Source organism: Choloepus didactylus, chromosome 17, assembly GCF_015220235.1.
Source record: "Choloepus didactylus isolate mChoDid1 chromosome 17, mChoDid1.pri, whole genome shotgun sequence".
Lineage (NCBI taxonomy): Eukaryota > Metazoa > Chordata > Mammalia > Pilosa > Megalonychidae > Choloepus > Choloepus didactylus.
In genome coordinates, this window is record NC_051323.1 from 30,439,918 (window position 1) to 30,456,623 (window position 16,706).

The 16,706-nt window shown below is 32.1% G+C and overlaps 1 protein-coding gene across 4 annotated transcripts in view; it reads left to right on the forward strand.

The window, feature by feature from the left end:
* The window catches only part of XPO1 (exportin 1), a 37,472-nt gene that overhangs the window by 5,995 nt on the left and 14,771 nt on the right, over positions 1 to 16,706 (forward strand). The window contains exons 1-5 of one of the 4 annotated variants that reach the window (XM_037806811.1): positions 2,425 to 2,518; positions 3,621 to 3,684; positions 6,009 to 6,081; positions 15,465 to 15,526; positions 15,772 to 15,816. In XM_037806811.1, the coding sequence (XP_037662739.1) occupies positions 15,802 to 15,816 (15 nt within the window). In that variant the 5' untranslated portion in view covers positions 2,425 to 2,518; positions 3,621 to 3,684; positions 6,009 to 6,081; positions 15,465 to 15,526; positions 15,772 to 15,801. Of the gene's footprint in view, positions 1 to 2,416; positions 2,519 to 2,628; positions 3,464 to 3,620; positions 3,685 to 3,968; positions 4,264 to 6,008; positions 6,082 to 15,464; positions 15,527 to 15,771; positions 15,817 to 16,706 lie in introns of those variants that run through there. The other 3 variants (XM_037806812.1, XM_037806809.1, XM_037806810.1) reach the window with 3 other exon arrangements.

The window sequence follows — 16,706 nt, forward strand, 5'->3', positions numbered from 1 at the left end:
GTGGCTCTTAATCTGTAGACAGAATTTTTGCCTAGATGTGTAGTATAGCAGGATATTTTTAGCACTATAACACTAGGACTACTTTCTGTTATATGCATTTTCTATTTTTAGTCAGGTAGACAGCCAGAAAAAATAAAGCTGTGAGGAAGAGTTGAATGTTTTCTCCAATAATGTATTAAGTATCTTGAACTCTTTAATCTATTGCTTAGCAACTAAAATGCTTTCACCATTCAGTTAGTAGCACAGGGAGATGCCAGATTTTTCTCCCTCTTTAGTTTCCTTTTGTGTCTGGTTTTCTTTCTTTTTTAACCCCTCCTGGGGTTTCAGTTAATAAAAGAATATTATGTAAGGATGCTGAGATTAGGATGAAATAAAGAGTGCAAACACTAGAAGTAGCTTCAGAGAGTCAAATTACCAGTAACAGGAAAGAACATGATTTATGTAGATTGACATGAGTGGTGATAGTGTAGGAAGTATTTAGTGGAAAGTATTCACTTATGTTTAGAATGCACATCACTTTAAAAGACTTGACAAAAAGCTTGGATCTTTGATGTGTCTTACCCTCTTGGTATTTGTTACTAATTATTGCGCAAGATCATATCTCTAGTTAGATGTAGAGAATATGTAATTAATATTCTCAGGGAGAGGATCAAAAGACTCCTGAAAAAATATGCATGGCCCTAGATAACTCAGGTATCACTATTCTGCCTTTTGTCATTTCTTAAAGTGACCAATTATGCCCCCTTAAAGGTAGCAATCCCTTAATGACATCAAATCCAAAATGTATGTAATTGTATTTAAAGAATTTATATTGTAGTTCCTAACTTTTAACCACAGACCCTTAGAGTGGAACCTAGCCAATGGTGATTTTTCTTTCAAGTTCATGGTAGTCCTGTTGGTAGAGAACCACTACATAACTTACTGAGTGTATGTTTCTCAAAGTTTTCCTTTTGAACAATATGAAGTATGTATTGTTGGTTTAATTACTAGGATATTCATGAAGGTGACCTGAGGAAAAGATCATTATTAACATAAGAGCCAAAATAGGCATATGATATGTATTTTTAACTTGGAATTTAAGGGCCACGGTAATGCTTGAAGTGTTGGTGTCAGAGATGGTTGAAATAAGGATGCTCTCCTACGAGTTTTGATGATTTCTTTCTTATAATCAATAGCATTAGACTCTTTATCATAGAAATTTAGAGTCTAAGAAAAGGGTAGCTGACAAATTGATAAATTTGAAAACTATCAAACTTATAACTTATGATAGAAGTAAGTAAAAGATAAGTAGGAAGAAGGATGCAGTTGAGCTAAAAAACAGTCTTCAAGTGAAGAAGAGTAAGTTGTTGCTTCTTAAAAACATCTGTGTGAATTAAGAGTCTGGTAAAATATGGTGTTCATATCATTTGAAAAACTAGTGTTTAAATGAAGAAACTAGTATATGTTGACATGTCAGTATTTCTAAAACTCAAATGAAAAAATAATTGCAGAATTTTTTCTATAGTATACTATTTATATAAAACATATACAGCTATAGTTTATGAAATTCTTACAAATGCCATTAAAATTATGGACAGAAAAAGATATACCAAAATTCATGAAAGTGATTGCCTCTGAAGAAAGGACAAAGGAGGATATGGTACTGGGAAAAAGAAGTAAGACAACTTCCATAAGTTTTAATTCCTTCATGTTAAAAAAAAAAATGGACACAAGTGCAACAAAATGTTAACATTTGTTAATTCTGGGTGATGGGTACATAGTTTTAATATTAATTTCTGGACCTGCATTTTTAAAATACGAAAGCAAAAAATAATTTTCCCAAATAGGTTAAGAATTAGTATTGAAGTTAGTAAAATTTCAGAGAATGGAAATTCAATAAATTTAAGAGGCCTTTAAAAGGTCTGTGGGTCTTAAGGTTTCATATCTACAGATATTTAAAATTTGTTGATGTAATTTTATTGAAATATATTCATACACCATACATATAGTCCCCCAAAGTGTAAAACAGTTGTTCACAGTATCATCATATAGTGTGCATTCATCACCACAATCAATTTTTGAACATTTTTATTTGAGTAGATATCAATTTTTGTATGTTGCTTTTGGTTGATTGTAAATACTGAGAGCTCATTTACTTACTAGGTCTTTGTTAGCATTGTTTGAATTAAGTTCAGTTTTGAGAATACCAAAAAAAAAAACACCTTCTGTTTCTAAGGAATAAAATATTCCCATTCTTTAAATTGGAATTTAGGGGTAATGCTTAGACATTTATATTTCTATAAGGATTATTTATTTTTCCTGAAAGTTGATAGACTCACCATCCTAATAGAATTTGTAATGTGCTCAATAGTTTTCATTTTAATGAATTATTCAAAAGAACAAGTGAGCTTAAAATTATTCTTGTGTAATATTTTAGCAAAGAATGGCTCAAGAAGTACTGACACATTTAAAGGAGCATCCTGATGCATGGACACGAGTCGACACAATTTTGGAATTTTCACAGAATATGAACACGAAAGTAAGCAAGTGGTGGTTTTAAAATCCATTTATTTCTCCTTTTCTTCCAGTCATAAACTTTGAGGAAGGTATCTCGTTTTTAGTATTAGCATTTGTTATCTCAAATAATTTTATATTGTTAACTTATTTCAAAATTTAGTCTTAAGACACATAATTAATTCTTGCAAATAGTCCTAAGAATTATGAATGAAGTTTTATAATTGGGACTAGTATGCAAGGTAGCTTTTTTTGTTGTTGCTTGTTTTTTCTTCTTTTTAGAATATGTATACAGGTCTAAATAGCATAAATTCTGAATGTTACTCAGAGATGAAACATACCATCAGAGGAATTACTTGGGGCAAGTAATCAATATAATACAGGCTAGGCACCTCCAACACCAAGTTGTGTGGACAGCTTTAAAACCCTACTCCATGGTACCAATGCTTTTAATGGGACGGCACTCAGTTTTTATTTTCAATTGAAAATGTTATGATTTGGGTCCTTTTTTTCTTAAGTTGGAACAGAAGGGTTGATCACAATGTGTTTTGACTGTTTTAGGCTTGATGATTCACGCTTCTCTTTAAACTGTCTTAAAGTAATAAAATACCATGCATGGCACTCTGTTTAATACACACAAGGTTTTCATTTGATAGCCATTGTGTTAAAACAGAAAATAGCCATGTCCACGTCTGTTTCAGAAATCAGACTATGTTAATTAACAGTTTAAAAATATTAATTAGTTTTGACATCTTATAAATTTTAGGGCAAAAATACAGTCCAGAACTTCCTCAAAGTGCTAACCTTAAGTAACATAACAGTGTTTGCCTGTTTGCTTGCCTGGTAAATTTTGCTTTTTATACTGACAGACATTACTAATGTTTAAGTTGATTTATCAACAGTATTTTTAAAAACTCAAATTTGTCTTGTGAAAAATGAGATGATTAGAGGAACAGAAAGAAAGCAACAGGTAAAGAATTCTTCGATTTACATAAATTACAAATGATTTGGTGCTAAATTTATGCACTATGACATTTGGCTTTTATGCAATCATTTTTTTTCTTTAAAGATGTTAACACTACCTGATATTAATCATAATGTTCCATTATGTTGATTGCTTGTAATAGGAAGAAAAGGGGTGTCTTCCTGTGCAACTGACACAGCTAGGCTTTGACGGCAGGCCTCCACAAGGTCTACCCTTTTGATTCCCTTTAACTGAATTCTGTTCATCAATTGTTTTTGTTTCATGGGTGGTGGGCGGGGAAAGGGGGATTCAATGCATAAAAAGTATTTCTAAGGGCTCAGTAGAAATTTCTGCCATAGGGATCATTTCATGCATTTTTTTTTCATTTAGTCTTTGCTGTTATCTGTCCCTCATCTTCATAACTCAGCAGTGGATTTCTCAAGTCTTGAAATGTGAAGCAGAAATGTAACTATTTAATAGAATGTTTGGATTATTTATGGATATTACCACAGTAGTCTGATCATTGGCTTTCAGATTTGGCTGTCACTTCGTATTTTTGAACCAAAATACCTTTTCAAAGGAATGTGAATTCTCTTTATCTCAGTTTCATATGTAGAGTCTTAATGTCTATAAGAAATTGAATTTTAAGATATTTAGGATGGTGATACGTTTATATTCCTTTGCCCTAACTTGTGAAAAGCTCTTATTGGGTTCCCTGACTTAGTCTGCTTGGCAGAAAGATGAAATATGAATTGTATCTTCAGCAAGCTTAACCTACCTGTTTACAGATGGAGAAAGGACTAGAGGTTAGTAAATAGGTAATTTAGGTAACAAAGTATCAGACAGTAAAAAAAAAGAAATAGATGAATATAACAATAGGTGGGGGGTGGCCTTCAGTTCTTAAAATGTGAACTTTGAAAATGTTTGATTTTAAAAGGTGAAGCTTTCTTTTATGGTTATTTTTATCTCTTACTGGTATGTTTTGTGTGGTGGTTTTTGGTTTAGTTTTTTAAGGTAAATCTGTTGAGAATTAACAAGAGGATACATTCTATGTAGTAAGAAGTACATTGCTTTGACTTAATAAATTATGACAATCTGATTTTTTTGCCTATAAAATTAAGTTCAAGAAAAATTTTAGGGTAGTGTTTTCATTTACATTTATTTGAAGGACCTAGACCTATAGAGGAGCACATTCTTAAAAATGAGCAGGATAGAAAGCTTTGCTATTTACTGCTGATTATGAAAATTTTTAATGGCGTCAAATTTGTAATTTCAGAATTCTACTTTTGCCTTGTTTTTATTTTGGAAGTCTTTTTAAGGAATGCTCTGCAAATGTAGGATTTGAGTTGAAATGGCAAAAATTTCCTGAAAAATATGAAACGTTAAAAGAAAACAGCAAAAACATTCACTGTTTGAGCACAATGTAGTTTGGGACAGTCTATATTGTGCTTTAGATAAAATGAGCATTCACATGATCCCTTTGGTTGAAATACTAATGCTCCTATTTTATTGTGTAATGACTAACCGTTTTAAAGATGAACTCTTATTCTCAGCCAAAACTTGCAATCTGAGGTTATATATCTATGAATATGAAAGAGTTTACCTTTCAAGTATTGTAGCTAATTCTTCCCTAATTCTACCAGTTGAAAAGTGCCACAACGTTTTTGTCCCTTTTCTTCCTCCTGCCTATCCACACTAATTGGTCATGGTAATGATTTTGGGTAGTAATTCTGGAGTATGATAAATTCTTATAAACATTGTTGACTATTTAGAGTGAGTAATCAGCAGGAGGGACAAAATGGCTTTGTGTGAAGTGGTATCTTTTTTTTTTTTTTTTTTTTTTTTTTTAAGCACTTGTATTTTTAGTGACAGCTTTTTATGTTAAGGAAGGAATACCTGAAAGGTAAATACAGATTGCAGTATACATTTGTGTATCATTTTGACTGTGCACAAAAGTTTATCTTTAAATTAGTAGAAATAGCACTATGAGGGGGGGTATTAAAATTTAAAGTAAACCCATGGGTTGTCTTGCTGCTCCTTAAGTAACACACCAGTGATGCTTGTAAACACATTCTATAGAAAGTATTTGTGACAATACTTTAATACTTGGCCAATAGTTTCCAACTCCTAGAGGATGGTAGGAAGCTTAATAGTATCCAAGCTGCTAAATTCTTAGGAGCCTGGTTGTGTTAAAGTACGTGAGCCTATGAGCAGTCATTTATGTTGTGAATTCATATCTGGCTGCCATTTTTTCTTCTACAGATAAGCCTATTTGGCTGCTTAAAGGGCTTTTTATTTGGTTTTTCTCCTGGTGTGAGCATGTACAAACAGCAGGACTTTTTTTAGAGTAGTAAACAATAAAATGAGGAAAAATGCATGAAAACTCAGTATATGGGTGAATAGATCCTTGTTTAATATATGTAATTAAACTTGGTAGCATATGTTTTTGAAATTTTAGATGTATATGTGTGAATGTCTGTCCATTTGTGAATCCTGAAAATTACCAGTCCTATAACAATATATTCACATGTTTCTGTTCTCCAATTTTCAGTACTATGGACTACAGATTTTGGAAAATGTGATTAAAACAAGGTGGAAGATTCTTCCAAGGAACCAATGTGAAGGTAGGAAAATGTTTTAAAGAATTATAAATTCAGAATTTGTATTATTCCTGGCACTTTTATAGTTGAGAATTTTTAGGGAAAATATATTGAATCTTTTAATAGTTTATTTTGCACTAATTGAGATTACTGCTTTCATCATGTAGCAAGCCAGGTTTTATTTATATTTTGGAGGAAGAGGGAGACCAGGGATACTAGGCTAGTCCATTGCTTTTACAGTACAAAACACATGAACCCATAGTAAAATTTGCTTATTTTGGTCGTCATTGTTACAAATTATAGATTCATTATAGCAAAAGAATCTGGATGATTAAATTTTCCTTCATCTTTAAATTACTTTGGTATTAGAAATACTTTAATATAACCGCAAGATTATATTCTCTTTTTCTATAGTTGTCTTTTAAAGTTTTCTTCTCTGCTTGCCTAGCTACTTTTTCCAGCCTCCTTAACGTATATATTTACCTGGGACATAATGTTGCATATCTGCTTTATACAAAGCAATGCTAGGTGTTACGGGTATATAAATATACTCCTGCTGTTCTACATTGTTTTCAGTTCACAAAGCAGTAATTGAGACATAATAACTATTTCAACTGTGGAATAATGTGTAAATATAATATGCCAAAGGAAAACTAATGATGAAAAATCATTAAGGCTTTAAGTTTTGCAGTTCTGGGGATACCTTATGAGAGGTTGACTTCTACAGTAAGAACAGAGATCAGAAAATGAAGGAGTGGTGGTAATACCTGGTATTAGTATCTAACTTTTCCCTTTTTTTACCATCTTGGGAATGGTAGTCATAGTTTAAAAAGCCTGGGGTGAGGTTAGTCTAGGAATTCTTTGCATTTACTTCCATCTGTTACATACTGCCTTCATTTCTATGTAACATCACTGTCTTATCTCTGAAAAGAATAAATAGAAGTCTGGACCCTATAATAGAGATGAGCTACCTCTGGTGGCGTTTTCTTCTATTAATATGTGTCCCCCATCTTTGATTATTAATCCCTTAAGTTGTTATTCTTCTGCTTTTCCCGTGCCATCTTTATGGTGGGGTAGTGACCTAGATTTACTCAGCCTGACTTAAATCCTGACATTTTGCTCGCACAGAAAGAATGACAGTTTTTAAACGCAGTATCCTTAACACACCATATGCCATAAATTAAGAAAAATTGGACAGGAGGAAATGGTACCCCAAAAAAGGTTCCTGTTTCTTTAAATGTTTTATTATTGGTTGAAACCATTCTAGATCTTGTTCTGTGATCTGTGAAATTAATAAGGACAGTTTGACTATGTGGTCCACACAGGTTCTTTATACTTTTGGTCCAGTCATTCGTTGTTATTTACCACTGCTGTTTTATACGTGTGGTTTCAGCCCCAGATTTAACTTTGACTATGGTGTACCATCACAACAAAGTGATTAATTTTTTACCTCTGTACCATTTTTATTGTAGTATAATCTCAAGTCCCTCTTTTGTTTTTAAACACTTGGATTTCTGCTTATCACGTAAGGATTTGTACTAGCTTGTCAATATATATGATTATATTTGTCTCTGAAAAAAATTATTTGAGGCCAGAGGCCTCCCTGAGGATATGACATTTTTTTTTTTTTTTTTTTTTGCTTTCTATATGAACGAGAGTGGTATGTTTTTGTTTTTTTTTAAATCCTAAAGTTACCGTCACCCATATATTTATGCGTAAGTATCAAATCTGTTTACTTATAAGAATCTTGTTTGCAAAAACTGGAGGGTGGTGATTATTCGTGCTGGCCTAAGGAAACTTGTTTTATTCATGTGTTTCTATTTTGTGTTGCTGTGGTACTTCTTCATTATTCTACAAGTGTTATATTTTAGAAAATCTATCCAAATCATCTTTCTCTACTCCCTGTATATTTCCTCCCACACTAGTGATACGATTCAGTTGTGGTGTAAATTTTCTAAAAGTATCTGAAGTTACTCTGATACCACCCACATATCGTTGGCATTATTAGTGGAGTCATTACACAGATAGAGGAAAGAGTATGGTGTAACTTTAGGGTCTTTCAAAGGCTCATTATTTTAGAAAAGCATGGAAAATGGCTCCCAGAGTATGTTAGTGAACTCCATGAATTTAGATATGCAACTACCAACTTGGATTTAATGATTCATGTTTTGGTTTAAGGTACTTGGTCTCATTTATAAAACATTGGAATGTAAGAAAATCAATGCAATGTTTTAAAAATGTCTCCAATGTTAAGATTTTGTATCTCACAAAATATACTAACATACCTGAACTTTAATTTTCCTTCATCTTTAAGTTACTTTGGTATTAGAAGTACGTTAATATAACTGCAAGATTATATTCTCTTTTTCTATAGTTGTCTTTTAAAGTTTTCTTCTCTGCTTGCCTAGCTACTTTTTCCAGCCTCCTTAACGTATATATTTACCTGGGACATAATGTTGCATATCTACTTTATACAAAGCAATGTTAGGTGTTAGGGATATATAAATATACTCCTATCTCAGAGTGTTATAGTTGGGAAGATAAAACATGGATGTAAAAAAGGAACATTGTATGATCATTGAATGAGGTTATGTGTAATGAGTGCTGCATGTGCTAAAAGACAGAAAAGATGGCCAGGCTGGAACATTTTGACAAGTTTGATTCACACAGATTGCAATACTTGATGTATTTTAAAGTAAGGATAGGTTTGGCTTTACAAACAGCATGCCAAAATAAGTTTCCTGCATTTTTTCCCATCTAGCATTTCTTTCATCTGTTTTCAGGTTCTAGTCCATAAGCATGTATTAATGTTTACATGTTCTTTTAGAGTATTGGCATTTTTGATTGTTTACCTTCTGTCTTAAAGCATTTTGTCAGGAAAATCTTCTCATACTGCTCTAGACTGCGTTGTTTCTTGCAAATATTGTTCCCTTAGTATACTTGTTACCAGTGGATCACAGATAAATGAAATTCCAAAGAGCGAAAGTTGTACATAGATAGAATTATCCAAATAAAGACATTTTTGAAAACATTTAATTAAAAAAAAACTTTGAATACCAAAAGAGCAAGGGAGATACAACCTCATAATAAAAGATTTAAATAAATTTAGCCTTGTATTAATAAAACTTTACTGTGTTCTGACTTGTCTCATTTTGCTTTTAGAACAGGAAAATGTGCCTTATTCACTTTTTGCTTTTTGTTTTTGCCTCCCCATCATATTTATCACACCTAGCTGTCACTGTTTTTCTGATTCTTCTTCCCCCCCTTTCCTGAACTATAAGCTCCATGATGTAATAATCAGAGAATGTCTTTATTCTTACTGCTTGGTATACAGGTGTTCAATGTATAATTATTCAATTAATAAATTATTATTAATTTTGATGTAATGTTCCCCAGTTTACTTTATTCCTCTAATTGAGGGCCTTATGACTTTCTCGATAATTTTGCCTTAAGATATATATAATTAAAATATTTAATGTTTTTGAGGTTAAGTTTTGTGTTTTTTATTTATTTTGGTAAGAAATATATAATAAAATTTGCCGTTTAACCATTTTAAATGTACTGTTCAGTGGCATTAATTGCATTTACAATATTGTGCTACCATCACTATCATCCATTATCCAATCTTTTCTATCATCTCAAATAGAAACTATTAAGTAATAAGTCCCCATTTCCCCTTCCCTCCAGCTCCTAGTAACCTGTATTCTACTTTCTGCCTCTAAATCTGCCCATTGTAGATATTTCATATAAATTGAATTGTGTAATATTTTTCTTTTGTGCCTGCCTTATGTTACTCAACATGTTTTTAAGGTTCATCCATGTTGTAGCATGTATTAAGACTTCATTCGTTTTTTGGCTGAATGATATTCCATTGTGTGTATATGTGTATACCATGCTTAGTTTATTCCTCTGTTGATGGACATTCGGGTTCCTCCCACCTTTTCGCTACTGTGGATAATACTTCTCTGAACATGGGTATACAGGTATCTTCATGAGTGCCTATTTCAATCTATAGGGTGTATTTTTCTGCAACACCTATACCATTTTATATTCCCACTGAGGATGGGTTTTGAAAATAATATTTTCTTAGATTAAAATAAGTGAAGTGGAAGAATTTCTGCATAGGTAGTAGACACTATTCTCTGAGGTGTTACAAGAACTACCTAGGGCACTGATTCTTTTTCTTGACTCTGTCAGTTGCCACTGAACCCCCTTCCCATTTTTATAGTAATCTGTATACTTAGAAAATTCAAACCATAAAGAAGGGAAAAAATAAAAGCCTCCTCTGTCCTCTCCCTCAAAAAAATTGGTGAATCTATCTATATAAAGATATCCCTATTTTTTTTTTTTTTAATTTAAACCAAAGGACTGTGTTTTAATCACTGTTAAGCATATGGCTTATAGATTATTTCATTTCATGAATAGTTACAAACTTGCTGACTTTACTAGAGGAATGGAGAATTTATGAAGGGAATAGTTCAAGGTGACAAAGTCAAAATTGGGCCTTTTGAAGATAACATTACTTAACTAATTGGGCCATTAAAATTTCAGAGCTGTGCAGGTTCTGCATCTTAATTTAGGAAGTTGATAGACAAAAGCTGATCATCTGCCCAAAATGTTTATTATTTTTTTTATTAGAGCAGTTGTAGTTTTACGCAGAAACCTAGAAGATGTGGAGTTCTCATGTACCTCCCTCTCACACTCAGTTTTCTCTATTAACATTTTGTGTTAGTGTGCCTGTTACAACATTCTTATAATTATGCTTTTAACTTTAGCCAGTTGTTTAAATTAGCCTTCAGTCTTTGTGTTGTATAATTCTGTGAGTGTATGTGGGTGTGAGATAACGTCTATACAACCTAGAGTTTCCCTTTTTTTCTCTTTTCAAATAATACAGTTCACTGGTGCTAATTATATTTGTACCATTGTGTTTCTGTCTCTATCATCCATTGACAAAACTTTTCCGTTACCCTAAACAGAAATTCCATAGCAATTAAACATTAACTGCTCTCTCCCCTCCAGCTCTGGTAACCTGTATTTGTATTTTGCTTAAGTCATATAAATGAGATCATAGGATGTTTATTCCTTTGTGTCTGGCTGTTTTACTCAACCTGATGTCTTTAAGGTTCATCAGTGTTACAGCAGGCATCCTTGGACCTTATGGTCTAATAATATCCCATTTTAGATATATACCACAATTTGTTTATCCTTTCATCTGCTCACAGACATTTGGGTTGCTTCTGCCTTTTGCTATTTGTGAATAATGCTGCTGTGAACATTGGTGTACAAATTTCTGTTAAGTCTGCTTTCAGTTGTTTTGGGTATTATACCTAGAAGTGGGATTGCTGGGTCATATTTAACTTTCTGAGGAACTGTCAAACTGTTTTCCACAGTGGGTGTACCATTTTACATTCCCAGCCACAATGTACAAATATTTGTGTTTCTCTACATTCTCTCTCCAGTACTTGCTAGTTTCCATTTTTAAAATAGTAGCCATTCTAATGGGTGTGAGATGGTATCTCATTGTGGTTTTGTCATTTACCCGTAAGGTTTTATCAGTATTTTTCTTTGGAGTGAGACACGTGGTACATTTATTGGTTGTGCGATCTTATCATTAAGTATCCAGTATTTTCAGGGCATTCCTGGGGGAAAAGATTATTATATTGCTGCATAGACATCTTGCAAGATGATTTGTAACTTCTATGTCAACATGGGATTTATTTGAATCTCATTGTTTTAGCTAACCAAAGTTGATATTATCCATTGGAAATTTATAATGACTGATAACTACTATTTTTTTTCATTTGGAATGGGACTTTCAAGGACATCTAGAAAATCAGTTTAATTACTCATGCATCACCTCTTGAACTAGAAAAATCTACATGTCATAAGCTGCCTCCCAGTGACTAGTTAGGCATTTTTCCACTAGTGTACCTTTGAATAGGTTATATACTGCTGGTCTTCTTTTAAAAATAGCACTTCAGTAAAGTAGTTAAATCTAAAGCAAATTTTTGTTCCAATTGAAAAGAATTTAGTTTGGGGGCTATGATAATAAGAATGCAGTAACCATGAGAAAATAATTGCATTTTTCAAAGACATAAACTTTAATGAGACTTCTTTGCTGAAATGTTCCTGATTTTTATGTCAGGTTTTCCTTCTTCACAAGGAAGATCCTTGAAAGCAACTAGAAGAAATAACCCAGCTTTCCATATACTTTAGTCTCATCACGCTTGTTAAATTATTGGAAACAGATAATTTCAAATTAATTTTTTTTTCTCAAAATGAAGTCTCCAAAGGCAGTAACTTGTTTTAATAAAATTAATTATTTTACATAAGTGTCAGTTTTTCAACTAACAGATACAAATTCATTTGGCAGAAAGAAATTTTAGATTCCAGTAATGAAAGAATAAATGACACTAAAAAGCTGCAATTTACGATCTGTATAGCAGTTCTTAACTGAGCTGCTTTATCTTTTTTAATTTTGGGCAGAATATGAGGAAGGGATTTGGGGAAGGAATTAAGCTACTTCATCAGATAAGCCATATACTAAGATGTAGAAAGTTCTAGTCGGACACTATTATGTGGAGTGGTACTTGGTCAAAAAAGTGCTTTAGTTTATAAATACTTATACAGCGTTTTGAAAAAGGGTATTAGTACTGAGCTACAAGTACTGATCATTGTAGTGTAAGATTAAATTGAAGTGGTTTTTTTTTGTTTGTTTTTTTTTTGCCTGCAGGACCATTCTAATTTTTGACCACCTATTCATTTTTCTTCCTGTTTTCATCTTTTGCCTGATCTTACTTTTAAATTTCGGAAGTATTTGAAAAGGTGAAAATACTTAAATTGATTAAATTAGTAACAGACAAGTTAAGGGATCTGTTTGATCCTGTTTTCTTTTTAGAATCATTCTTTTTTCCCCTCTAAATGATAGTAATTTACCTATTAAAAAAAACAAAAGGGTTAATACTACCAGAATTAATTTTGATTAATTCTGATGGACATTAAGGACACATGAAAAGTAATTTTTAGTAAAGTATTGTTGTAAAAGTGAAGTGTGATTTCCATAAGTAATTGGTTTAACTCAGTGCTCATTCTTAAATAAATTTGATTTCCTTAATTGTTTTAAGAATCTCCTTATTAAAACTGGATCTGAATTTGTATCTGTACAAAAAATCTTCCTGTTATTTTGAAATAATTTTTTACTTACAGAAAAGTTTCAAAAAAGAATACAGAGTTCACATATACCTTTCGAACAGTTTCTCCTAATTTTAACTGCTTAACGAAGCATAGTATGATTATCAAAACCAGTAAATTAACATTGGTTCAGTACTATTAACTGAACTGCAGACTTTACTCAAATCTCACAAGTTTTTTCCCTAATGTCCTTTTTCTGTTTCAGAATCATCCTTATATCACATTTGGTTGTCCTTATTCTCTAATCTGATGGTTCTTAACTCCTGTCTTCTATTGTCCTTAACATTTTTTTATGAGTTCTGTTCGGTTATTTTGTGTTTCAGTTTTGGTCTGTCTTGTTTTCTTGTGATTAGATTGAGATTCCACTGTTTTTTTTTTTTTTTTTCCCAAGTATACCACACAAAGGATCTTGTAACTTCAGTCCATGATATCAAGAGGTATATGATGTCAGAATGTTTTTTTATATATATGTAAAATAAATTTTATTTTGAAATAAGTTCAATCTTACAAGAACAGTTCCAAAAACAGTACAAACCCCATACATAGAACTCCGTCATACCCCGACCCCCCTCCCCTGATACCCCGATCCATCACCTTTAAGATCCTGTCACACCACTGTCTCTTTCCCTCCCTCCCTCCCTAACACCCATCATCTATTGCTCTGTCCTCTGAACATATGAGAGCAAGCTGCACATACCTTTGAACAAACAATATAATTCACATATACCTTTCCCATGGACAAGAACATTATTTTATGCAATCTCATTAAATGCAGCTAAGAAGTTCAAGAAATTCAACATTGATATAAAGCTTACATTATTTCCTTTTTTTTTTTTTTTTTTTTTTTCCTCTTGTGTCCCATCTGTGTCCCTTTGAGCCTCCTCTCCTCCGGATGTCAGAATGTTTTAATGCTCATTTATTATTATCCTTGATCTGTTGATTATGGTGGTAACTGTTGGTTTTCTCTTAACAAAATTACTATTTTACCCTTTGTAATTGATAAATACCTTGGGGAGATCATTTGAAACTATGCCGATAATGTATTTTTTCTCAAACTATTTTCAAATATGAATGAAAGGAGAACCATAGTTTAAAAGATTGAATTTTAACACATCAACTAATGAAGATTACTGTATTAAGGTAGTTTTACAATCATGTAAGCATTGTGTTGTCTTCAAGTTGGCTGTGTTTCTTAATATTTCTTAATGGGTAAATCTCTGCAAGTTGCTTCTCATTGAAAACTTGAGTCCAGAATTCTAGGTTTGTTAGATAAGCCTTGAAGCACACAGTGCCACAAACCCTCAATTTCCAGTCAGAAACCTATGAAAACTGTAAAGTCTTCATAACTTGTTTGTTGGCAAAGCCTAAATCGAACAGTATGAGAGTACTTTATTCCACCAAATATTTATTCCACTAAGTGGGAATTATGAACTTGTTCAATTAGGAGTGCTTTCCCAGACCCATTAGGGGAGTTAATGTAGGTGCACCACATTACTTTTTTTAAAAGAATTGCTCAAAATTTAAAATTCTGAAACATTTGACTCCAAGAGGTTTAATGAGATCTATACTAGATGCTCACCAAATTCTGAGTGATGCAAATTAAAATCAACAACTTTAAGTCCTTAAAGAAATAAGTTGTACTATTAAAAAGTAGTAAGTAAAGGATATTGGAAACAAAAGCTATGCCCTCAAAGTTAAAATTATATCCGTGGTATTAGCTTAATGTGATATAATATCTGACCTTGATTTATAACTTAATATATTACATAAACTTCTAAATTTTAATGCTTTCCTGCCTTTTGATGTTTTAGCACATAAGAATTGATGTATATGTTTATTTAAATAAATGACACATATTTGTCCTTAATCACATTTTTGATTTAAAAATCACAGGTATTCAGATAAGGCATTTGATAAATTGGTTGATGTACTTGACTGGTATAGAGTTAAAGAATATCTTAGAGGGTAATAGTTCGCTAAAGTTTTTTTGTAATTGTTCTGTGTTTTGTTCAAAATTAATAAAGTGAAAAATTTTGAAGTAGGACTATTACTCTGAAATTGTTATTTTAAAAAAAAGAGTTGACACTGGTAAGAGGGATGGGACATCTAGTCTCTGACTTTACTTTGCTCCCCTCTCATTGGACCTGAAGATTTGGTATGCTATAAGGTGCTGAGCAATTTTTTTTATCCTTTATGTGCAATTTTCTTTTTAATAGGAATAAAAAAATACGTTGTTGGCCTCATTATCAAGACGTCATCTGACCCAACTTGCGTAGAGGTAAGAGGTTTCTTTGGAGATTATTGGGAGATTGTAATATTAATTAAATATTGAGTCTTTGACTGGATCTTACAGCAATATAGACAAACATACACGAGAATAAAACACATACATGAGAATAAACACAGTCTTTTACAAGAGAACTGCAATTTTTCTCTTTTGGAGACTGCCTATGCTTATATTTTTATTTTATCATACCTACATTAGGCCTTTGTTTATTCTAAACTTAATTTTTCTTTCCTTAGAAGGAGAAAGTGTATATCGGGAAATTAAATATGATTCTTGTTCAGGTAAGTCTTATCTTGATCCAGATATTAAATACTTCATTTAGGCTTATTACTCAAACAAAATGTCAAAACTTAACTTCTTTGTTATTGAGTAACTAAACTAGTAATAATTATAAAAGTTGATCTACTGTTAGCATTTGAAATAATTAATTTGCAGTGTTGTAGGAAACATCAGTTACTGTAAGCTCATCACTGAGATTCTATATTGGATTCCTGTGCCCTTTCCTTGCAGTATTTCTCAGTCCTAAGTCGATCTGTTCCTTAAACTTGCTATATATTCCAATATTAGAATTTTTATATATATATATTTTTGTATAGCAGTGTGTCTGAAAATTTTTTCAGAGAATATTAATAGGTATTTAAGGTGAAAACCGATTTTCATATTTAAGTTTTGGGAACATTTCCAAAACAACTGTGTTTTCACCAAGTTAAACTGGCTTTTGTAATTGAGAACTTCTATAAGCATATATCTGAATGGGGAAGAAAAAGTATATGTAAGAGGTAGCAACTCTTATTAACAGTTCCTATTATAGATAAATGTTTGGGAAATCTCTAGTGTACAAAATAAATAGACCACAGTGTAAATCTATTGCATATAAATCTCTCTGTCCATTAGGCCCTTTGTCAAGGATGATTCTACCCCCGATTACAGTGACTCCTTTCTTCCTAATTTATATGTCCAAATCCTGCTATATTTCATGGCCCAGACTCCAGCCAAAGGAAATCTGTCATCTTTGCCTTTACTGTTTTTAAAAAATATACGTATACAGAAAATACTCTCTTCTTTTCCCCCCATCAAGTACCCTAAATTTCTAGCTTTTTTAAGAGTTAGATATTTGAGTCTTTGAGGATAATTTGTACTTACCTATCAGGCAAATATTAATAGGCATACA